Source organism: Nelusetta ayraudi, unplaced genomic scaffold (assembly GCF_046127955.1).
Source record: "Nelusetta ayraudi isolate G7.1 ecotype Tasmania unplaced genomic scaffold, CSIRO-AGI_Nayr_v1 ptg000007l, whole genome shotgun sequence".
In the NCBI taxonomy this organism is placed as follows: domain Eukaryota; kingdom Metazoa; phylum Chordata; class Actinopteri; order Tetraodontiformes; family Monacanthidae; genus Nelusetta; species Nelusetta ayraudi.
This window is the reverse complement of record NW_027466057.1, coordinates 5,120,594-5,144,377: the sequence shown is the minus strand read 5'-3', so window position 1 is coordinate 5,144,377 and position 23,784 is coordinate 5,120,594. Positions and strand designations below refer to the sequence as shown.

Below are 23,784 nucleotides of genomic sequence, written 5' to 3'. Positions count from 1 at the left end.
GATGAGTGAGATAGAGCGTACAAAAAATTGCTGTTTTCTGAAGATGTTGACATTGATGTCAAAGACACAGGTATGATCGCAGGTCTCATCAAGCACTTACACAACACTGTAAAGTAATATTTTAAATTCTACCTAAACACACATTAAAACTTCCTCTGGCACAGACTTTTGTTGACGGACACTTTTGACAACGAATGCCTCTCAAAACAATCTTTTTATTTTATTTATTTATTTTTTTGTGGGCGTCCCCCGTCCCCGTCGAGCATGTGACACCGCGTTCTTGAGGAGGCGAAGGGGGAGTAATCCTATCCAGCCCGGTTCAACGTTGTCTCGGAAAGTAGCAGCTAAAGCTCTCCAGCGTGGCACTATCTCCGGACTGAAGAAGGCGATCGGGTCGCCGTTTTTGCGGATGAAATCTCATAGTTGACCACTTTGAACCGAGTGAGAACCCGTATGTAGCCGCAGCTTGATGATATAATCTCCGAAGAAAATCGTGTTTTTTCGGTTTTGCTTTTTCGACGGGCCCGGATACAGCTTGATACGAAGAGAGAGACTCAACTCAGGTCTTTTCGTCCTGACATGGACACAGGAATTGTACCAGAAAAGAAAAGGTAATGTAAAAAGGCTAGCTGAACCTCTGTTGGTTGACTGTGGTGTTGTTTGAGCGCTTACTTGACAGCTTTGTTCGGTGCAGAGTTCCCTTTTCCGCCCACAAGTGACATTAAGCGCCGTATTTTCAAGGTGAATTGATAGTTCAGCTGGTTAGTTCGACAAAATGCGCTGACTGGAGCGCTACTGTAGTTAGCAAGCGGCTAATGTGGCTAACGATCGCTAGCCAGTGTACAATTGAAGCTATTGCTCGCTGTTTACTAACAAAGGCAGGCCTGCTCTTTCCAGTAAACTTCTCTATATTTGGGGAATACAATCAAAATATTGTTTTAACTAATTTAAACTCTTTTCGCATCAATGTTAGCCGTGAAGTAATGCCTCAACATTCGTGTTTCAAATCGGTCCCAGAGCTTCCGTGATGTAATGTCAGCCTTATTTACATTTTCTCTTGGTGATACACGACAAGGTGTGTGACCTTATTATTCTAAATTACTGGTGTTTTGGTGATGTTCCATACCCGACGTTCTTTACGCGAACGCTCCAAGAGCCAAGAGCGGTGTTTCGTTTCAGGGAAGTAGTCGTGGTTGAGAGAAAGTGTGTATTCCCTTGATGGTTTTTCTGTTGATTTGGTAAAGTCTGTTCACGGACACAGTCGTTTCTATCCTGTCAAAGCATTTGGAAAGGCTGTTGATCCACTTGCGAACATTGGGGGGCGGGTACAGTACAGTAGTTTGTTTAAAAAGACGGAGTTTACGTTTGGACCTTCCCAATTGGATTGCTGATGTCACTACACACATTTAGGCGTATTCTTCATAAATGGTTGTACTCTCAGTCGATTAAAAGACCAAACTTATAGATTGCAAAACACATCACACACTATTAGAAATGTTCCCAGAGTCATTTTCCAGTAAAATACCGGATGGTTGAAAGATTTTGTTGTCAAAACAATATTGTAAAGTTAGACCATATATTTTTCGGTTTTACCTGTTGAACTAGTACTGTGATTTTAAATTGATTGATTCAGTTCCAGTTACCTTAATAAACATTCAGGCTGTCAGTCAGGCTTCTTTATTTGGAAAATGGTTCGTCGGCCTTTGTGCCATTTCCTGTGACTGCTATGCAAGCACAATAATTTCCAGTCTTTGAACTCCTAATTCAACAAGTGTTACCCTTGATATTGAAAACACTTGACCGCCAACCTAACAATTTTCCTTTCAATCATTTAATTGTTATAATTGAGATCAAAATTGTGTCGAGCCTTAACTTCAAAGTGTGTTTGTAAAGATGGTTTGCAATTGTGTGTGATTTAAAAAAATGTACAAGATTCACATTGAGGTCCCTAATTTAACAATACGAGTGGCCGAGTGATGGAGGAAGGCCTGTATTGTACCAAGCTGGACACTATTTTTAGCTTTATATTGCGGGTTCTCAGCTGACTGCTGTGGGTCTGGGCACACACAACAGTTTGCTTGAAATTCAACAAGACCTGTCTAGCTTCGCAACCTCTTTGTTGTGCTCACTTAATTTTGTCCTCTTCTCAAGTGGATGCAATGTCTCTGACTTGGGTTTTCTCCACCAGTTTAAACAAAGCAAAGAAACAAACCTACTTCTCTGTTCTGTAGTATATGAGCTTGTGACCTGTGTCGCTGTAGCTGTTACCAAACAGGACAAAACTAAACATGGTTATCGTTACCTTCAAATAGTCAACTTTGCACATATGGATGTTGTCAGGCTCTGCTCCAGATTAGCAGGGTTTTCAGAGACATTTTCTTGAGTTTTTCTCTTGTCATCTTTTTGCTCATGGACACTTAAGTAAAACTGTTGTTGTTTTCTCCATTGGATTAATTGGAGCTCATTATACCAATGCAAAGCACCGGTATAATAATGAGCGCTTGACGGTGTCTTCACCAGCAAATTCACTTCCTGTCTGTCATCTTCATTTCACACTTTGGCGACAAAGGGAAGTGAAGACAAGTGCAGCTGTTTCCTAAGTTTTAAAAACATTGCTTTTATAATTTTCTAGGATGTAGGATTTCTCTATCATATGCACCTCATCCATGATTCTGATAGCTTTAACCCATGTGTGAAGAAGGCGGTTTACCCCTTTTTTTGTTGTTATGTACTGGAGTTTGTCAGTGGCGTGGTTGTAAAGTTTTGATTCCGAGGTAAGAGAACAAGGAGTTTTGTAATCATTGCTTGGTGCAAATAATTGCAAACTGCCGCTGGTTGACTTCACCTTGATAGTTGACGCCATTCTATTGTTAAAAAAAAAAAAACTGAAATTAAATTGTGTTGTACTTTTCATCGCTGTCCGATGATGCAATTAACTTTTTCCGAGTGGTATTAAATTTCTTCTGCGGTCAAATATGGCTCATCGAAAAGATAAAATGATTAACATCCTGTTGCGGTTTTGTATTTGTGAGATTCAAGTCCACAAGAGTGAAGATTGCTCGTTCTGGCTTGATGCAGTTTTGTCTGGCTTTGTGAAGTATTTTGGAATTGCCATTTCTGGCTCATCTTTTAGTCACCAGTACATGACGTCAATAGGAGTGGCCAAATGTGTAAACTGATCTTCTTGAGGAGTTGTTTTCCTCAGACATTCAAATACAGTCACCACTCGAGTGAAGCCTTGTTAAAACTTGAGAAATCATGTCGTTCGTCTCGACAGGATGTATTTGTGGTTGGAGTGGTGCATGCTGATGTATTGGGGGAGTGTTAAAAAAAAAACTCATAAAGGCTTGTTACGGTCTTTAATGCAGATGAAGAGACTGGTTGATCTTTGGCAGTGCTGATCTGGCACGCTATTCTGTCATTCCAACATACGTCGCATCACTTTTTCCATGTTTGAAATCCAAAATTTGAATTAATGTGGTTATCAAGTTTCAGAAACACTAAGTAATGTTGAATGTCCCATCAGCCACTGTGACATGGTTACTGTTGCCCCTCTATTACATAAGAGAAGCAAATTAAAATTCAAACTAGATCCAACTATGTTGCCCATTCAAGCAGTCGTTGGTCTGTAAAAGGACTTTATTTCCAGTCACCGCTTTTGAAAAAGGGTTTAGGTCAGGTTACTCCCCTTAATGTAGTTATGTAATAGATTAGATAGCATTTAGTGTCCTACTACACCAGACTGGAAGAGTCAGAACATTACTCTTGTAAAAATAGGTCAGTGCCTATTAACAAATGAGTAGACCTGCAGCTCTGGTCCTGTTGAATGTTATGGTTCTTATTTCAACTCTTTGCACTTGCTTTTGTCGTTCTGGAAATCCTAAATCTGATGTGTAGACAAGGCAGGAGATATTTTAACCTCATATAGTACATAACACGCAATGCAATGTGTGTAATTTTGTTGCCTTTGCCTAATGCAATTAAACCAAACACGTTAAATTTGCGATGAAACTGAAAACACCCCACAGTGTTTCCACTGAGGTGCGTCGTGTAGCCCCCAGCTAGATATGCGTGAATAGTGTTACGTAACAGAGGCCTCTTGGCTCTGCTTTGTTTTAACATTACAGGGACCTTTTTGTTTACATTTATTGGAGTGGTCAGAGCTGCCGTTTGACAGCCGATTTCTTCCCCTTTTTCGGAGCGCATTTCTGTTTGTGTGCGCACATCGAGAGTAGCCTCTATTTTTTTCTCTTTTTTTCACGCTGTGGTGGCTGACAGACAGTGGTGACAAACCCGCGTCCAGGAAAAATCCACCAGTTGTTCAAGCATAGATTATACTTTGTCTCAAACCTTATGCTTTAGAATATAGTGTTTAGTTTGTTTGTTTTAGGCAAGGCAGTTTTATTTATTTATTATTCATACACAAGGCAACTCAATGTGCTTTACATGATTAAAGGTTCAAACCTTTTAAAAGCATTTAATAGAAATACAGAGATGGTAATAAAATATAATAAGACGGAACAAAAGCAGTCAATTATAAGCATACGAGAAAGTACCTGGATTTAAAAACATTCACACTTGGGGCTTCACTTCACTTCTGTTGGCAGCTTATTCCACATTTGTGCAGCATAACAGCGAAGTGCTGCTTCACCATGTTTAGTTTGAACTCTGGGCTCCACTGTCTGACCTGAGTGGACTGATCTCAGAGTCCTACTGTGTTTATATTCCATTAGCATTTCATTCATGTATTCTGGACCCACCTCTAGTGGCGTTGTCTTTCTATTTCTTGTATGGCGTCTAAATTTATATCTCAAGGAGGATGGAAAAAAAAAGAATAAAACTGCATCGTTATTGACAATTTGAAATGAGCTCCGTGACATATTTCTTTGTATAGACTTCAGGAACAATAAATTGCTTTGAACAAGACTGAGTATCGTCATAACATCTTCAATCGACCATGACATCACGCGCTCTCTCTCTCTCTCTCTCTCTCTCTCTCTCTCTCTCTCTCTCTCTCTCTCTCTCTGTCTCTCTGTTGTACTCCAGCTCCTGGTTTTCTAACCAGGACGGCAGTTGCAGGTCAGGTTAATGTTTGTGAATCTCCTCTGCTGCCGCCTGCCTGCCCCTGGAGGTGTAGCCCCTCCCCCAGGAAAGGGCAAATGGCAAAGGAAACCGTCATTTGCATTGGCTGCATGATGAATTCAACCCAATCTGTTGGACAGCTTGGCTTCAGCCTTTCACTGTACCGTGGATGTACGTTTAAGTTGGTTAGCTCTGCTGTCCGACTGTTATCTGCTACCATCAGAGTTGGCGCTAATGATGTTTACTCTTGCTACAAGTGACTATGCTTCTGTTGCCTGCAATGTTTGTGAAAACTGAAAGCTCCAGGGCAATGTTGGGCAGCTGACTGAGTAGAGAGCATTCAGCATCTTTGCCTCTGACTTCAAGCCATCAGTGCTGAAATGAAGCACAGACATCTAGCATTCGTTAGTTTTGTTTTGCCTTTGTAGTGGATTGCAGGCTGCTAGATGACTGGCTTTCAACTGGGCTGAAAATTTACCTTTTGTATATGAACATAATATTGTTGGAGATGAATGATCGTTGTCTGGCCGTGCAGTGTAGTTGCCAGACAATGTAAACATTGACAAATGGACCTACATGAGCGTGAATGTGTTGTGTTTATGGCCTGTTGATATAAGCACATGCATGAGCATATTTCAGAGAGGGAGGATGAGCTCTAAAAAAGACCACAACGTTAAACAGTGTTCACGTTCACTACGATACTATTTGAAGCTACGGCAGCCACGCTTAGACTGACAAACCCATTATTAGACGTGCAAGATTCCATCTTTAGTATGTCTCGTCTTTATTTTATAGAGGCTATAAGTTAATGTTGTGCAGTCAATGTGTGCTGTGAATGCGGATCGATACGGCTTCACTCTGCATTGCGAAGCCACAGGTCCATTCTGTTGTTGTGCATTTGGTCCAGTTTCACACGACTTCCACAAGAGGTTGTGTTGCTAGTGGTGGCTTCCACGTTTATGCGAACCGAGGGAATGTCAATCAATCAATCAATCAATCAATAAATCAATTTGAATGCAAATCAGTGCAGCAGCTGCCGTCGTGACGCCGTGTTCTCCAGAACCGAACGAACCCGTCGCGTCCTTCAAAAGTCTTTTGTACCTTTTAATTTCTTCGAGCTATGCCAGATCTTTCAGATCTTGTTTACAGAATGCCGGCTCCATTAGCCAGACCGTTGGACAGCGGCCTGCATTAGTTTTTAATACAAAAATGAGGAGTTTGCGAGCCAAAAGCACTGAGCGCCGGTGCTAAAGAATAAGAAGCATGAAATATGAGCCTGTTTGTTTGCCAGTGTAGGTGAAGGCGTGGCTCCATGCACTCTCTTTGTGAGCGTCTGTGTTTTCATTCCGCTGTCTCTCTCTCTCTATCTCTCTCTGTCCCTCTCTCTCTCTGGCTCCGTCCGAGCCGGGCTCTTAAACGTCAGAGAGATTGGTGTTTGCGCTGCGAACCGAGCGGCAGACGGAATGTAAGAATCCACGCCGGCTCTCCGGCCAATGGCTGTCGGGAGGCGGATCCCATTTCATTTGGGCGGCAGCCAGTGGGACACTGGCAAACGGCCATTTATGTAAATAACCCCGACGGGGGTCTAGACGGCAGCCTGTCGCAGCCAGCGGTGGCCGGACGGAGGCTGCACACGCACGAGCGCGCCGTCGCACCGCTGATGTGACCCGAGCGATGCCGGGTGTTGTGTTTTTCGCCGTGGCGCCGAAACCTGTAGCTGACCCGCCGCCCGTCTCCCGCAGGGTGAGCTCAGAGCGCAGGAAGGAGAAGTCGAGGGACGCGGCGCGATGCCGGCGCGGCAAGGAGTCGGAGGTCTTCTACCAGCTGGCCCAGGAGCTTCCGCTGGCCCACAGCGTCAGCTCCAGCCTGGACAAGGCCTCTGTCATGAGGCTCACCATCAGCTACCTGCGCATGAGGAAACTTCTCAGCGGTGGTCAGTACCTCACAGTTGCATCCCCACCTGGATAAAAATCACATATTGTCTTAGAAAACCTTTTTGAAAATTTGGCAGCCAAATTTAGACCATACTGGCACAGAATAATAATAATAATAATAATAATAATAATAATAATAATACATTTTATTGATTGAGCGCTTCTTCAAAGTCCTTAAAGACGCTTTGCAAAAGAAGGTTAAAACTTATCAGAATAAAATCTGCAGTTAGAAAATACTTAAAATATGAACAGACAAATAAATCAAATGCAGATTAGAGTAAAATAAGTGAAAAGAAGGAGGTTAGTATCAATTGTAGTAAGTAACATTAATACATTAGCTAAGCATTAAAAGCAGTACGGAAACCTCTCTGACACCAAGTCATTAAGTCAGATTTTATACGCTGACCTTTTTTTTCGTTCTTTGGGGGAGTGAGTGTTTCCTTCTCTGATAGGTTTTTGTCTGTATACTGTTGGTATGCTGACTGGTTTGTATACATTGCATATATAAAGCTGAAAATAAAATGGTCCCAAAAAAAAAGAAGATTATAACAGCCGTCAGTGCCTGTGGACCATCAGCCCAGTGGAACTTTCTCACTCTGTGTGGTGAGGACGAAACAGAAACCTGATAGATGTTCTAGAATACTAAGTGTCTGTGTGTGTCGTTCTATTTTGTGGTGTCTTGTTCGTAACATTTTGTAGCTCCCTAACTGTGTCACGCACCTCTGATGCCTTTCTTCTCATCCGCTGGGCTCTCCCCTCCAGATGAGCCGCTTCCTGGGGAAGAAACAGACCTGGATTTGCAGCTAAACAGCTCCTACCTGAAGGCTCTGGACGGCTTTCTGATGGTGCTGTCCGAAGATGGAGATATGATCTACATCTCCGAGAACATCAACAAGTGCCTCGGGCTGGCACAGGTACGCCGGACTCGCTTTGCACGCGTAACAGAGACGACAGTGAGGGAGCGAGAGTCGAGGGTGGAAAATGTGTTTTATTTCAGTTGATCCAAGTGGGAACATCTGTGTTTCTACGTCTCTTTCCACTGCAGTTTGACTTGACGGGACACAGCGTCCTTGACTTCATCCACCCGTGCGATCAGGAGGAGCTGCGGGAGATGCTGGTGCACAGAACAGGTGAGAGATGAGAACAGAGAGCCGTGTGAAAGATTAGAAGATCTCACTAATGGAGAGAGACGGGCAGAAAAAGACACTTTGATCCAGTGCCTCCGTCAGTCACCGAGGAGGCCAATTTATTCCGAGCTGGCGCTTTCAGACTGGGGGCGGGTGTCAGAGCAAGTTATTATTTTCCACTTCAGACCTGAGGTCACGTAGACTTGGAGAGTAGCTTCAGTGGCCTGTCAGGCGGTTCCCTGCATTATTGGGTTTTAGATCAGAGTCTGGCGTTGCTGTCCGACTGAGGAAGTTCACTGGTGGTAAAAAGCAAAAAGAGAAGAGGGAGTTAACACCAAAACTCTCAACCAATGAAATGATGCAATTTTTTAGGTGTGAACCAGCTGGATGTGGCGATATGATGAGATGGTTTCCTCTTTTTATAAACCGCCCAACTTAATTGCTTCATGTCATTTCAGGATCCAAAAAGGGCAAACAGCCGAGTACAGAGCGCAGCTTTTTCATCCGTATGAAGTGCACGCTGACGAGCAGAGGCCGCACCGTCAACGTTAAATCGGCCACCTGGAAGGTAACAGGAGCCGGACTTGCCTAGTTTAAACCAGTGTTGTAGTCAAGACCGCACCAACCCAGACCAAGACTTTGCCAAGACTAGAGAGTATGGAGATCGAGACAAGACCAAGACTTTAACAACAAAAAAAGAAAAAAATGACCAGTATCTGTTTTAAATTCAAGTGTGCTTCTAAATTGAACAGCAACATCTCTTTTCAGCAAGGTATCTTTTTTATCATTTTCTTTAACATTTTGCTGTTTTGCCAACTATTTTGAACCATCTTCAAAAAACACCGCTTTGCTTCATAAAATTAAAAAAATTAATTAACCAGGAAAAAGGGGCTGTGTCACTCTGGGTGTCGCAAACAGAGTGTAAAACAGCAGAAGCTGGGTTCTTTTCCATTATTAGCTGTCATTGTAGTGTTGGCAGAGTCTTGAATGGTCTTGATCAAAAATCCCGAGTCCGTCCAGTCCGAGACAAAGACAAGACTCGGTGAAAATGCATCGGTCCCTTAAAAAGTCTTGAGTACTGCAACACGAGTCTGAACTGCGTCAAAGTGCTTTCAATGCGCCGTCTGTTCAGTGCGGCCGGTGACCCTCCTGCTCTTTCTGCAGGTGCTTCACTGCTCAGGCCAGATCCGCGTGCACGAGAGCCACGCTGACCAGGCTCCCAACGGACAAACGGAGCCTCCTGCTCCCTACCTGGTTTTGATCTGCGACCCCATCCCCCACCCCTCCAACATCGAGGTCCCCCTGGACACAAAAACCTTCCTCAGCCGCCACACGATGGACATGAAATTCACGTACTGTGACGAGAGGTTTGTTGTTTTTACCCTCCGCTGGGATATTATTATACACTTAAATGGCTTAACTCAGATTGTCCTATAAGCCTCCAGTGAGAACATTTCACCGGCAGTCCGCAGACTCTTGGTCATGTGGAGCCACCTAGTGTTCATTTTTGGCACTTGCGAAACTTGAACCAGGCTGACAAATCTGTTTGTTTGTTCAGGATTACTGAACTCATGGGTTATGAGCCAGAAGATCTGCTGAATCGTTCAGTCTATGAGTACTACCACGCTCAGGACTCGAATCATCTTACCAAGACCCACCACAACTGTAAGAGCCAACTGCAAAAAAATGCTAGGATGCTTTTTCTTTGATTGTGGTGGTCCACTTCTAAACTGATTTGCCCCTGTTTTTTTGCTTCTCACTCAAAGTGTTTGCAAAGGGCCAAGTGTGCACAGGACAGTACCGGATGTTGGCCAAGAGGGGGGGCTTCGTGTGGGTGGAGACCCAGGCCACCGTCATCTACAACAGCAAGAACTCGCAGCCGCAGTGCGTGGTCTGCGTTAACTTTGTGCTCAGGTACTCATCAAGTAATCTCCTGCATGTGTTCCAATGTGCCACACGGTCTTTTGTGTCTTAAAAAAAAAAAAACCCCAACGTGACTGACAGTTTTGTGACCGTGTTCCAGCGGCATCGAGGAGGAGAACATGGTCCTGTCCCTGGAACAGACGGCGGCTCTGAAACCAGTGAAGGAGGAGCTGGTGCGGGCGGAGGAGGAGGAGGAGGAGGAGGAGGAGGAGGAGCAGCAGGTCGCCGTGGAGAGCCGCCGGCCGGACGTCTCTCCGAGCCTGCTGAATGCAGAGGAGGAAGTGGTGGAAGAGAAGCTAGAGGAGGAAGAGGAGAAGGGTCCGGAGGTGGACATCATCAAGCAGTTCACTCTGAGGGCGGTGGTGCAGCCGCTCACCAGCCTGTACGACCACCTGAAGGACGAGCCCGAGGCCCTCACCCTGCTGGCGCCGGCCCCCGGAGACACCATCATCGCCCTGGACTTCAGCTGCCCCGGTTCGTTCACTAGCACACGCACACACACACTCCACTCCAAACAACTGACTTTATGTAAAGCATGTTTTTTTTTTCCCTTTTTGATTTTGTATTACTAATATTCCGGGTGATCTTACGCACTGCAAGAATAAGCTTTGGCTACAGCCTACTCCTTTTTTCCTGTACAGAGTTGTTTTATTTTTATTGTGAGTGTGTATAATGTGCAAATTTGTTTGGGGAGGTTCTTTTTCATTTTTGTCAGTTGATTGCACAACATTGCATTAATTTACACCTATAGACGAAAGTAAACCACTCGTCCATTCATGGCCAACGTCCTTGTCCTCTGCAGATTCAGACATTCAGCTGCTGAAGGAGGTTCCTCTCTACAACGACGTCATGCTGCCGTCCACCAGCGACAAGCTGGCGCTGCCTCTCTCGCCGCTGCCGCCCAGCGAGAGGCTCCACGCCCCCTCCACCGCCGAGGGATCCAAAGCCAAACACTACACTCCAGCCCCGTCCTCGTCCTCTGCGGCCGGCTCGTCCGTGGTAAGGAGGAGTAGAGAGAGGCCGTGAATTTAGCTGTTCTGCTGGCAGCCGTGCGCAAAAAGCAACATGTTCACATCCTCTCTGCTTTTTCTTTTTTTAGGTCGACAGTTCTGTGGATTTCTGCTTCCCCATGGACTCTGAGATGAACACAGATTTCAAGCTTGACCTCGTCGAGAGGCTGTTTGCTATTGACCCAGAGCCCAAGACCCCCTTCACCACACAGGTCATTATACCAGAATTTTTTATTTTTTTTTAACTTTTGTATAAGTTGTTAGTGGATCTTGGAGTGTTTTTAAAAAAAAAAAAAAACAGATTCTGACTATGAGACTATTTTCTCCAGGAAATGGAGGACACGGACCTGGAGATGTTGGCCCCCTACATCTCCATGGACGATGACTTCCAGCTGCGTAGCCTGGCCCCAGACGAGCCCCTGCCGAGCGGGCCGGTCAACTCTCTGGAGAGCCCCAAGGTGTGCGTCACCACGCAGGACGTCCGCAGCTCCCCGCTGAGCTCACCGGCCAGCCGGACCGCCTCGCCAGCACCGCCGCTGGACCCGGTCAACACCCCCCACCTGGTCACCATCATTAAGAGGTGAACTGTTGTAGTTGTTAGAATAGAATAGAATGCCTTTGTTAATCCCACATTGGGAACATTTACATAATTACAGTATCATTATAGTGCAAAGAGAAGAAAGATTATATTAATTAAAATGTAAGAAAATAAATCTTATGGATAGTTTGACTATTTACAAGTTATCTACATTATATTGACAGATGAATATTTTATTGCACCTTTGTGAATTATTGTGTGCAATGTACTATTTGTGGTCGTTGTTCGTCTGAGCTAATCAGCTAATGTTGTACCGCAGGCCGACACAGATGGACAAAGAAGCTGCACTGCGGACCCTCGCAGCTCAGAACACACACCGCAAAAGAAAACTGGGTGACTTAAAAGACATCATTGGAGAGGTGAGTCCATCACAGTGGGGTTCTAGAGTTCTAGAGGGCGATGGCTCCGGCCATGTCCTGAAGCGTTCCTTCAGACAACGCAGCTGTTTGAATATTTTTTCTTTGTTTTTAATCTTTGCAGGGAAGTGTGCAGCTGGGTCAGCAGGAGCAGGGCAAGAAGCTGAGGGCGTCAGAGTCGGGAGCAGCCAAGAACGCACCTCTGCTGCCTTCAGGTGAAGCACACTTTCAATAGCTGCGTCGGCCAACCAGGCGCTCTTCGTCGGCAGAGTTGCAACTTCTCTTCCTCCTCTCCCTGCAGATATGGCGAGTCGTCTGCTGGGCAACATGTCCGAGGGCAGCCTGCTCTTCAGCCTACCGCAGCTCACCCGCGACGACTGCGAAGTCAACGCGCCCTTACAAGGCCGCCAGTACCTGTTGCAGGGGGAGGAGCTCCTGCGCGCTTTGGACCACATTAATTGAGTCGATGCTTTGCCTGCTCACTGCTCAACTAGACACAGGACACTACAGTTCCTCATGTTTTCACTCCCACTCTGTGGCTCCCATTACCCCCCCACCCCTACCCATCCCCCGACCTTGCCACCCCTTATTTATGTATCAGAGTGAATTTGACTTTAGTTTGGCTGCCGTTTGTACACATCATTTGATAATTGCAGCATTCCACCGTGACAAACGAAGTGTCTGAGATTTTGGCTCAAGGGATTCAGGCATCATGAGATGTCCACTTTTTTGTTTTGTTTTTTTGTTTGTTTTGTTTGATGATTTGATCCCTCCGACGAGGGAGTATCTCAGCACACAGCGCCTCGACAAGATGACCCCTTTCCCTTTTCAGGTCACCACGGAACCTGGCGCTACTGCCAGCAGTGTATTGTAAGCTTCAGTCGCACAATTTATATTTTCTTAAAATGAAAAAATATTACCAGCAATATATATTAATCCTTTTTAAAAGTGGTTTTAATGGGATCTGAACAATTTTATTTTTCCTCCCATACTTGTATGTTGTAGTACTTGTACCTAACAAAAATGTCTTTAGTCCAGAAGTATGCGCTTATTGTTTAAACCATAGGTGGTTTGAATGTTATCTCCATTTAATAGTTATCAGTGTCTCGAGTAAAAAAAAACAAAAAAACATTTGTGTAGCAGTCAGTACATGTCACTTTATTACTTTACTGTAAGTGTGTGTAACTGTACATATACCAGGAACATTTTTATTGGCCCAGTTCTGCTTCACAGCTCGGACTAGAACTCTCAAAATTAACATTTGAGTTTTCATCTTTGTCTCAATCTCCTCATAAAAATGAACATGTATTTTTTTTTTCCTTTTCACATAGTGATTATGTGTTTATGGTTTTAACTGTGTGCAAACTCAGCAGTTTTTAAAGTGGAATCTCAACCATTCATATTTTACTTGTGATCAGTCACCATAATAGCATCTGTGAGTTGTCAAACCTGTTTCCTTCATTAATGGTAGTCAGTTTAATACCATTGCTCCATGCCATATAGTTGGGTCTGTCATGCTTCTTGTTGCTGTCGAACATTAAATAGCTTTAATAAAGTGAAATGTTTCAGGTTTCTTTAACTTGCACAAAACGCCTTTATTTGAGCCTGCAGAGACACAACTCCGTGCAAGACCAGTTACTGCTCACTTTTCAAAAACACAACACAACACATTGTTTCATTCTTGGAAAATGGGAAATGAATACAGACCTGCTGTTTCCCAGCTGTCAGCAGGCCGTTACAAAACAACCCATGACACAGCGAACAGCCGCAAACCAGATGACCATTTCACCGACTGATATCTTTGAAAAATAGAATCTCCCACCTACATGTATCTGAACTGGAGACAACAGATTGAAAATAATTATCTCTGCAGTGTCAACGTTCTTAAAAAAAAAACATTAGTGGATACTTGACGTTTGTGTGATCACAAACACATTTCACAGTTCTCTTCACACTGTTGTTGTGCAGCAGCTGTCACTCTGTGTACTCTGGAGTCATCTGCAGCTGCAGCAGCTTGTTTCCTCTCTGCACCACCATGGTGATGCTGTCGCTGCTGCGGACGGCCTGGTAGATCTCCTCGGAGGTGTTGACTTTCACGCCGTTGATCTCCACCACGATGTCTCCAGGATGCATGCCGGCTCTGAAACGGGTACGTCAGATCAGACTGGTGGTGATGGGTCTGCGATCCCCTTTGCACTTCATACCGCGAGATTACCCTTTTACCTGTTGGCTGGTGATCCTGCGATCACTCTGTGGATCAGGATGCCGTGTGTCACGTCCGGGAAGGACGGGTCCCTCAGCTTCAACTCGGCAATGATGCTGGAGCAGAAGGATGAGGACGTTTGGTTTTAGTCACAGTGGTGGAGGGCCTGCTGTAAAGTGACTAAACTCGACTGCTGAAATTTCCTTATTTACCTCGGCGTCAGTGTCAGCATCATGACACCGATGTAGCGCCGCTTTGCCTCAGACTCCCCAAACCAAGAACCTTCAGGGTGATTCAAAACACACAGGATGTGCAGAAAGGACTGTTAAGTGAATCCAACGGCTGACACGGGGATCAACAGTTTCCAGTGGCTGCACTTACTCTTCTTTTCCGCGGCTTGATTGAGAAAAATTCTCAGATGGTCGGACGGAATAGCGAAGGAGATTCCCGCAGTGACCTTCATGGTGTTTATTCCAATGACTTCACCATCCTGATGAGTGCAGATACAGACGTGTCACTAAGTCGTGAACCAGTCCAGTGTGCCAGGTAGTCACAGCTAGTCAGAACTGGTTTGGCAGGTGACTCACCAGGTTAATCAGGGGACCTCCAGAGTTTCCAAACTGCAAAAACAGAAGAGTCACACATGACTCTCCAGCGCAGACATGATGCAGTCAGAGTGAACTCTGCCATTTTCCACAGTTCACTTAAGTCAGGGGGGTGTCAAACTCAAATACACAGTGGAACATGAGTTAAAACTGACATTGATATTTATGGAAAATCTTCCTCCAGATATAACGGTGAACCTTTTTACATGGACCCAAATAAGTTTTGCTTCAACCTAAATATGGAAAAGGCAAAGCTTAACACTATACAATAAATAACTTCATATTGCACATATTGATTTAAATGTCAACAGTAACTTTTTTCCCACAGGATAGTAATGCATTTAAAAAATAAAACAACAATAAACCAATTAAGTAATAATAATATCTGTCAATGGACGTCAAGTCCTGATTGACGTGCCAGAATACCAGCAGAATACCCAGCAGTCTGGGATTTGTAGTATCAGCGGTACATGTGTTGTATAATACCAGTGGGCCAACTTTAGTTGTGATTTAGTAGGCCAAATTTGGCCCGCGGGCCAGAGTTTCGCACCTATGACTTAAGTAACACTGTCCTACAATTTGTAAAGTAATTTTGGATTATTAACCTTTAAATGAAAAATACTTTTTCCAAGGAAGCAAACTTTTACAAAAATGAGTTTGGGATATTTTGAGTCTTCCCATTAATGAACATAATCAAAGTACTTGCACAGAACGTGTCGACTGAACACGGCACTCACGTCGATGGCAGCATCGGTCTGGATGTAGTCCATGTTGGAGTTGGACAGACCCAGCTCCTTGCTGCCTCTCTGCACTGAACTGACAATGCCCGAAGTTATGGTGTTCCGGAGAGCAAACGGGCTCCCCATCGCAACCACAAACTCTCCCTGGCGAATGTCAGACGAGCGGCCGAGCGCCAGCGTGGGTAAAGGATTCTACACTTCCAAAGGAGAAGAGCAGAGAAAGGAATAATAGACTTTCCTGTTGTGTCTTTTCCCCATCGTGAAGAGACCTCATTTACAGCAAGTAGCAGTAGTAGTGGTAGTGGACAAAACAATGACAATAGTTTCCCCCACATCGTGAGCCCTGGTGTATTATCACCGACAATCGTGTTAATGATGAGAACATGGGGTTTGTGTCATACAGGCCTCCTTCTTTCACAACACATATGCACTGTCCACTCACCCTTGCAGTGATTTTGATGGTGGCGATGTCTGCCACTGGATCAACATCTTGCACAGTTGCATTGTATGTGTCACCATTGGTGAGCTTCACTCGGACTCCTCTCTTGTTGGCCACAACGTGAGCGTTGGTGACGATGAGGCCGTCACTGCTGATGATGAAACCTGAGCCGTTGGACACGGGGGTTTCTCTTCCCGAGAACGGGTGCCTGTAAAAAAGAGTAAAGCAGGACCTTAAGACAGTGGAGAGATGTGCACGTTTTCATTTTCATTTTCCTTTCATACAGGTCATTCTTGCCCATAACACAAATAAACACATTATTCCTTTTGAGCACGTTATTTAAAACGTCCTGAGACTATTTCTTACTTGCCGTTTGATGGTCAGTTGTGGTTAAATAGTTACCATAGTTACCAATTACCACCATTTTTTTTTTAACCAATAATGACAATCATTAGATCAAATAAAGTAAATGAAATGTAGTATTTTTGTTTCTCAAAACAAGAAGTAGCACTACGAAGAAGAAGAAGAAGAAGAAGAATTATTATCATTATTATTATTATTATTATTATTATTATTATTATTATTATTATTATTATTATTATTATTATTTTCAAACTAATTTGAACATGTCAAATATCCCTCACACTCACCTTCCCAGAATTTCAATGTACACAACAGCCGGCGTGGATTTTTCCACCACGTCGGCAATAAAGTTGTATTTAAAGCGCGGGCTGTCGGGTTTAAAGGGAGCAGCGCAGTGCGCTGACGGCAGGATGACCTCCAGACACTGCCGTGATATCGACACTCGTCGGTTATTTGCTCTTTCACTGTCCAGAAAGGCGACACCACACAGTCCCAGGCTCAGCAGGAGCGGCTTGGAAAACGAAGAGCTGTGATGGTCCTCGTCGCTCCTGCTGTTCCAGTCAGTTGAAGGGACTTGGAGGTCCGGGCTAGGTTGTCCTCCCACTTTCTTGTGGTTCCGTGTCGCAGCTGACGGCAAGAGGCTGACAGTTCTCACCGCCTGGGAGTTTATGCCTCGGCTCTGACATCGAGCTTGTGACCTTAGTGTTAAAAGAAAACACTTTTTTACAATAGTTGCTGCCATGTTGCATCACTTCGGTGACACCGACCTGAAAGTTTCAAGACAGCGAATCACTACACATATTTTTTTTTTAATATAATGTAACCGCGATGAAAAGCGTCCGTCGGTTGATAAATCGTTCATGAACCAAAACAACAACAAGGGAATCCCGATTGATTTTCCCCTTGTTTGTGTCGGTTTCCTTTCCTGTCAGTGTCAGTGACACTGACTGGAGAGCCAACCCGGAAGTGTCATCCATTTGGCGGCTGCGCAGTACGGCTTCCTTCTTCTTCTCACGTTTGGGCTGAATTTTGATTGTCACAGTGCCTCCCCGTGGACAAAACATAAGGCTATGCAAGAAAGTGCATCAATTTATAGGCACAAGACACGAAGGACATGAAGAAAACACTTGTACAAGATAACAAAACTCAAGACGGGGAAAAAAAAACGCAGTGTATGTCGTTTAGGTGTTGTAGTAGTGTATGTAAGTAAGTACAAAAAGGATACAAACGTGTCGTCAGTGCAGAAAATCTTGTTTTAATATTGTTTACATAACTAAAGGTGAACATATAACGAAATGTAGAGCACCTACTTTCACACTTTATCAGATTATCAACTCCAAACATATATACAAGGCTGATGTTTTGGCAAGCTACTTCCTACTCCAGTCCAGTAGGTGGCGGTCGCGGCAGTCTACCCTCAAGGCAGTTGCCAATCACCGATTTAAAAACAACCGAAGAAGATTTTCAAACTTGAGGACTAGCGGGCTAGCGAACGCATAGAAACGGAAGTATTCTCGAACTTTAGTACCACCCAGAAAAACAATGGCAGCTTATCAGCGTATAATTCAACATACAACCTCGAGTGTTGAATCTCCTGCGAAGATCTTTGCCAAGCTAAAATCGAAAGTGGACCGAGAAGCGTCGTGTGGAAAGGACGGAGTTTACACTTGCAAGGACCTACTGGGCAGAGTTAAAGAGAAACACGGGGCAGAGTTTAAGTCGCCCAGAAAGAGAACAGACCGCAACTGGATTACCGACGAGCTCAATGAGAATGATTATGAGGCGCGGGCGCTCACAATCTCGCCAATGTCGAGTCCCCAGACAAAATTCGGATACAGTCACCCAGACTGGAGCAGCAAACCTGCGGAAGATGCTCTTTGTGTCGGCGAGAGAGGACACGGATACACACCGAGGAAGGGAGGCTTTCTGGAGTCCACTGTTAAGTCTCAGCCCTTCTACATTGCAAGCAGAACCCAGAGCCTCACGGACGCGCCTCAGCTCAGAGATGGCTTTGATGTGATTCATAGAACACAGCAGCAGAAGATCCAGGAAGCAGAAAATGAATGGATTCTGGAGGAGGTTCGCGCTCCTCTGACGCCTTCATCCAGTGGGTTTTCTCCCACGAGGAGCAAGTTGAGAAAGAGAAAATTGGAGCCGTGGGGTTTACACAATGAACACTGTCCCCTTGGTGAGCCACAGGCCGCCAGAAATACTCACGGCGAGGATCTGGTTCACCTGAATGGGTTCTCTACTAGGCAATTAGACACGAATCAACTTGCGTGTGAATCCATGTTTCCAGCACCAAGCCTCCCAGCAAAGACTCGTAAGATCTCCCCACTCTTCTTTTCTCACAAATCCTTCAGCTGTTATTTAGTTAGATATTTCAGAATGGAGCTGACTGATGGTTCTGCTTCAAATAGGCAGCAGTGTCGTCGAGGACAAAGTTCACCTGCTGTCCCCAGCCAAGATGTTTGCCTACATGAAGGAGAGGGAGAATAGACCAGAGCAGCACGAAGGCCGGAAACTGGCCAGCTCGAGGAACCTCTTTGGGTGCAATCGCGGTACGTTGTGAAAATCCTGCCATTTAAAAAATAAATAAATAAACTTTTGGATTGTACAAAAAACTTATGACTTTTTGAAAAAATATTTCCCTCAGGCAATTTTCATCAGTCCACAGCTCCATCAGCATCATCCGTAAGCGGTACGGAGGAAGACGCTGACTCGATGAGTGTTGTAGAAAGTGGGACACCTGCCAGCCAGCTGGATGCGGAGCTGGCGGACAGTCAGTCAGATACAGATGCGTCAGTAGACGCCCGGGTCCCTGCTGTGCTGTCACATCGAGTGCTACTGGAAGACCCGCTCATTCTCAATTCGCCGCATGTCTCCATACCAAAGAAATGTGGGCCTGTGTACAAAACAAAGAACTGGCCACAGCCTACTGATTACCCATGTGTGAGTTAAAAAAAAAAAAAAAATGACATAGATGTCAAATGATGGCATTGTATGTTATGTTGACGTAACCTGCAAGTAGGTAACCGATTTGATTGTTGGAAGGGAATGCGAGAGGTAGTGATATTTGTCTTTGCTGTCTGCCTTTGCAGGAGAATGGGATTCACCTGAGAGGCTGGTTCCTGAGAAGGAAGGGTAAAGACCTGTTTGTTGAAGGAATCCACAGGTGAGTGCTTCTCGAAATGTCAACATTTTGGAGGTGCACCATTTTTCTGCTCACTCATTCCATTGCGGGTTTATTTTTGTTTTGTTTTGTTTTGTTTTTTTTACATATGTGAACGCCTCATTTTGTGTCTCAATCCCCGCTCAGAGAGAAAAACATACCATGGAACAGTAACATCATCGCGGACAGAGTCTCTAACTGTGTGCTAAAAACCATAACTGGCAGTTTTTACATCTTGGACGGCAAGATGAACCTCCGTGCAAACACTGGTAAGATAAACTGGGCATGTAGAGGATTTTTAATGACGGAATGTGTTTTCTCTGAAGTTTGTGGTGTGTTAAAGACGTATACAACACCTTAATTCAATACTTTATCTCTCGTTTTCGGAAGGATTTCCCAAGTGGTTTTTGAAGAAGTTTCACAGCGGTTTTCCCTCCAACTGGAATAAACTCTACGAGAAGTTTCTGTCAGCGTAAGACTGTTCATTCTAATGAAAACAATTTTTTTTCAGATTGAGATTTATTCACATATACTTTTCTAATGGATCTGCTTACAGTATATGTATTTAGTCACTTTCATAAGAGCACAATTTTGCTTTGTTGCCGCAGAAAAAAAGAGAAAAACAGCAAGGTGTTTGGCAGTTTGGCGACGGCGAGATCAGAAGCAAACTTCATCATGCCTCCGCCATCCGTCACACGGAAAGCAACACAGTCGGCAAAGACACGTAAGTACTTGCTAAAACACTGTTGCGCAACAGTCACATCAGTAGTCAAATCCCACTTTTTTTTGCTGTTTAGATAAACACATTCAGTATAGTCGTGGAACTTGCAGATAGCACTGCCATTCTTGGATTCCTTCCTTTTTTCAGTCCAAAGGCCCAAAGTGGTCGACTCAGTCACTGACTGACAACAGTAGAACAACATGAGGCAGATTTTGATCGTTTCATCGCTGTCACTCTATCCCACTTCATTTCTTTCCTCTTCCCTCTCATCCTTTCGCCAGCGGAAAACCGTCCTCTTGACCCAGCGGCTTCTACAAAGGTGTCTCGAAGCGGCCGTCTCATCAAGCCACCACTGGAGTACTGGAAAGGCGGGAGGGTCCTTATAGATGCGCACATGAATGTGACCATCCATGAGAGTTATGACACCTCCCTCTGCAACCCTGTAAGTTTCGACAGAACGGGGCTCCACTGTACTTCAGTACCTGCAAGCCAATCACATTCCCATCGTTCTAATCGACAGGAGGCCAACGCAACGATGTCTCTGCGGCCGTCCGCCCGTCTTTTCTCACCCTGCAACGACGGTAGTGACAACAAGAGTTCTAGTCCCTTGCGATATGAATTCAGGGAAAACTTGCTTTTACACAAAACTCTCTGTTTTCAGAATGTCAGCCAAGCAAAGCAGCCACTCCCAAAGAAACGTCCGGACCGCTGAGGAAGCTTAAACCTCCAGTCCCCAGGCACAACAGAGCCAGGGCCAACCACCCAGAGAAGCCCTCCCTCCCACCTGAAGCTCCTCCGAAGCCGAGCTGCCGCCGCATCATCAGCAGCAGCAGCAGCAGCAGCGGCTCTGAAGGGGAGCACGGCAGAAGACAGAGGTCCCACCAAAAGGGCCGCGCAGTCGAGCAAACGCTGCGTGCAAACAGCGACGCTCGCAAACAAACTGAAAACTCTTCAACACTGAGGAAGCCCAGGAAGCAGAAACGTGACAGCAAAAAGCCTCCAGTGACGGCTCGAGGGAGAGAGCGGTCTGCCTCAGCCTCCCGCCTCTCTCCTGCCAGCGATGCCGACACTAATGATCCGTCACCGCCAAAGGAGTCAATCGGCAGCCGGAGGAGCCAGAGGAAGAAGGAAGTGCGGAACTACCGAGAGGAAGAGTCGCACCAAAGCAGGAAGGCGGCGAAGAAGACGAGCAGGGCCCCCAGACCTGGGGTCGCAGCACAAGCATCAGAACAGAAACAGTGCAAAGCCACCAAGACCTCGGGACGCGCAAAGCCAAATCAGTCTTCCAAGATGCGCAAGGCAGATGGAGGAAACGCACCCGGCCGACTGGAGGAGGAAGATCAGCACAAGTGGACTGAGTCTGAGCTCATGAAACTCAATGAGTACGTCCCACACGTTCACAGAATCAGGGGAAATTCCGAACGTTTTCGAATAAGTCGTCTGTCTGATTGCCGCTTTGTTCAGGGCGGTGAGCCTCCATCCACCCCACATGGGTGATCACTGGGCGAAGGTGGCCAGGACCGTCGGAACGCGCTCTGCGGAGGAGTGTCACGTGGAGCACACCTTCAAGAACGTGGTGAAGTCTCCCGTCAAGAAGCAGACGAAGAAGTCGGAAGAAGCAAAACAACAAGGCACAGGAAGTCAAGCGTCCCAAGGTGGGTGTTTAGTTTTGTTTTTGTTTCCACACTTAAAGTCCGGACATTAGCAGGGAAATCAGTTTTGGGCTCTCAGCTTTCATGTTTATTTTATCCCCTGGCATCACTTAAAATGTTTTGTTGAAATATTCAGGTTGAATAAATGCTAATTTGACAGAGCAGTTATATTTTTGCTCCTAACCACTGTGGATTGCTCCCAGCTGGGATTCTCCTGATGGTTCATCACGTTCAAGATCAGAGTTTGTGGCTGCGCTGCGACGCTTCAACGGGTTCAACATTGTGACTGGAAGCAGAATATTTAGTTTGATTTTAATTAGTTCTCGACACATCTGTCTTTTTTCAGTCCCTACACGCACATTTTGACAGCACATTCACATGTGCGTCACTGGTTGAGTCAGAGGTAACTTTATCTTTAAAGCTGCAGCATTTGGTCATTTATTTTCTCTGTAAAATAACAACACTTACCAACACTTGAATACTTGCAAAATGACAAAATCTCGCTATTTTTGCACCGTGCAACTGTTTTCCCTTCACTTCTGTCCGGAATTCCTCATTGTCAGATCCAGTTTCCAAACTGTGGTGTTGTGGTTGCAGATAAAGTTGTGATATCAGCCCGAGTGGGGACCCTGAGGAGGAAGAAGCAGGTGCGACAGTTCCTGGGAAACATGGCCAAAGACGACAACAATGACGCTTTCACCTTCGATGTGACGAGGAACAAGGCCTTTGAGGTTTGTTTCTCTGTTGTGTGTCACTACCAAATCCTCATGTTTGGTTTCCAGGTTGTGTTGTAACATGTGTCCGTGTTACCCTCCCCTTATTAGAGGACCACCACCTGTCCTTTCAGCACCACCAACAAACGTCAGTTAACACTGTCCAATGTGGGGCCCCTGACTCCTGTGAAGACATCTTTTCCTCTTGTGAAAACCCCACACGCTCTGCCCATTAGTCCCAACATGCTGAGCTCCCCCAACTGGTGAGCAATGGTCTTAACTAGTGCTTAAGTTGCATCATTCATCCATGCATCCAGCTCACCCTTTTCTTTTTCTTCTTTTTTAGTCTAAATGATGACAAACTGGTCTATCACATGCAGAAAAGGGTGAAAAAAAATCAGGTCAATGTGTGCAAACTGGCTTCTATGAAGGTACGGCATCCTGTTCTTTAAAATGCATTATTGCGTTATTTACAAATGTCTTTGTATTTATTTTTTATTATTATGTCTTTTAGAGCTTCAAACTCACACCATCAGTTAAGCGAGCAGTGAAAAGATGTGGAAACACAGGTTAGTTCCCATGCCTATAAATGGTACATTCAGATTAATGCCAAAAAGCTGTGCATACTTTTTATTGGTTGTTCCATTTGTATCCTGATACCTGTTGCCTAATACAGTCTGTTGTTTTCTTTTCTGACAGAAAACGACAGTTTTGTCGTTCGGGAGATGTTTTCAGGAAAGGATTCTCCAATACTGTCCGACAGTGAGGAGGAAAAGGACTTTTACTTCTCAGACTCAGACTGATTGTACCATAAATATCCTGATCTATTTTTAAATAAAAGTAAATCTACAATTCACCTAAAAACAGTGAAACAGAGGAGTTGTGATTCCTTGTTTGAATTTGGTCGATGGCAAAGACACCTTGATGTGAAATATGTTTTTGTAAATATAAATGGCTTTTATTTTTGCTTCAAAGAGTCGGTAATGAATTTATTTTTCCCTCCAATAAACATTCAATTTTGGTTCATTCTTCAAGGTTCAAGTTATTTTTGTTTTTTTGTTTACTAAATACCTGTAGACACATCATCAGTGAGATTTCAGGACCTTGTTGTTGTCTTTGGTCTTTGAACGTCACCCACCCTCCCCC

The 23,784-nt window shown here is 44.8% G+C and overlaps 3 protein-coding genes across 4 annotated transcripts; 2 read left to right on the top strand and 1 right to left on the bottom strand.

Annotated features, from left to right (window-relative positions):
* Positions 1-299: 299 nt before the first annotated feature.
* hif1aa (hypoxia inducible factor 1 subunit alpha a) lies at positions 300-13,591 on the top strand. Its single transcript, XM_076018054.1, has 15 exons — positions 300-611; positions 6,825-7,015; positions 7,779-7,930; positions 8,062-8,146; positions 8,602-8,711; positions 9,308-9,510; positions 9,702-9,808; positions 9,910-10,057; positions 10,167-10,540; positions 10,869-11,065; positions 11,166-11,288; positions 11,406-11,656; positions 11,934-12,033; positions 12,155-12,245; positions 12,332-13,591. Exons 1-15 carry the CDS (start codon positions 580-582, stop codon positions 12,490-12,492), a joined length of 2,325 nt encoding a protein of 774 aa, XP_075874169.1. The 5' UTR covers positions 300-579; the 3' UTR covers positions 12,493-13,591.
* Positions 13,592-13,600: 9 nt separating this feature from the next.
* On the bottom strand, positions 13,601-17,369 carry LOC142883295 (serine protease HTRA2, mitochondrial-like). 2 transcript variants are annotated; one of them, XM_076018055.1, is made up of 8 exons: positions 16,668-17,369; positions 16,021-16,225; positions 15,576-15,770; positions 14,821-14,853; positions 14,615-14,723; positions 14,446-14,515; positions 14,254-14,349; positions 13,601-14,170 (listed from the first exon to the last, which is right to left on the bottom strand). In XM_076018055.1, exons 1-8 carry the CDS (start codon positions 17,120-17,122, stop codon positions 14,005-14,007), a joined length of 1,329 nt encoding a protein of 442 aa, XP_075874170.1. In that variant the 5' UTR covers positions 17,123-17,369; the 3' UTR covers positions 13,601-14,004. The 2 variants fall into 2 exon arrangements, with proteins under 2 accessions (XP_075874170.1, XP_075874171.1); XM_076018056.1 differs by lacking the exon at positions 16,668-17,369 and having other exon boundaries at positions 15,576-15,775; positions 16,021-16,158.
* A 217-nt stretch (positions 17,370-17,586) lies between these two features.
* mis18bp1 (MIS18 binding protein 1) lies at positions 17,587-23,667 on the top strand. Its single transcript, XM_076018053.1, has 16 exons — positions 17,587-18,703; positions 18,801-18,941; positions 19,037-19,332; positions 19,482-19,555; positions 19,700-19,821; positions 19,943-20,024; positions 20,161-20,276; positions 20,555-20,715; positions 20,794-20,854; positions 20,935-21,655; positions 21,738-21,928; positions 22,523-22,656; positions 22,750-22,901; positions 22,985-23,069; positions 23,153-23,207; positions 23,338-23,667. Exons 1-16 carry the CDS (start codon positions 17,923-17,925, stop codon positions 23,439-23,441), a joined length of 3,276 nt encoding a protein of 1,091 aa, XP_075874168.1. The 5' UTR covers positions 17,587-17,922; the 3' UTR covers positions 23,442-23,667.
* Positions 23,668-23,784: the final 117 nt, after the last annotated feature.

Bases quoted from the DNA above. Each gene is read 5' to 3' on its own strand.
- hif1aa (XM_076018054.1), top strand. From the start codon at position 580: ATGGACACAGGAATTGTACCAGAAAAGAAAAG. The intron at 8,712-9,307 runs GTAACAGGAGCC...CTCTTTCTGCAG, and splicing joins TTAAATCGGCCACCTGGAAG to GTGCTTCACTGCTCAGGCCA. The intron at 9,809-9,909 runs GTAAGAGCCAAC...TCTCACTCAAAG, and splicing joins TACCAAGACCCACCACAACT to TGTTTGCAAAGGGCCAAGTG.
- LOC142883295 (XM_076018055.1), bottom strand. From the start codon at position 17,122: ATGGCAGCAACTATTGTAAAAAAGTGTTTTCTTTTAACACTAAGGTCA. The intron at 16,226-16,667 runs GTGAGTGTGAGG...TCTTTTTTACAG, and splicing joins TACATTGAAATTCTGGGAAG to GCACCCGTTCTCGGGAAGAG. The intron at 14,516-14,614 runs GTAAGTGCAGCC...ATCACCCTGAAG, and splicing joins TCAAGCCGCGGAAAAGAAGA to GTTCTTGGTTTGGGGAGTCT.
- mis18bp1 (XM_076018053.1), top strand. From the start codon at position 17,923: ATGGCAGCTTATCAGCGTATAATTCAACATACAACCTCGAGTGTTGAA. The intron at 18,942-19,036 runs GTACGTTGTGAA...TATTTCCCTCAG, and splicing joins CCTCTTTGGGTGCAATCGCG to GCAATTTTCATCAGTCCACA. The intron at 20,855-20,934 runs GTAGTGACAACA...CTCTGTTTTCAG, and splicing joins TTTCTCACCCTGCAACGACG to AATGTCAGCCAAGCAAAGCA.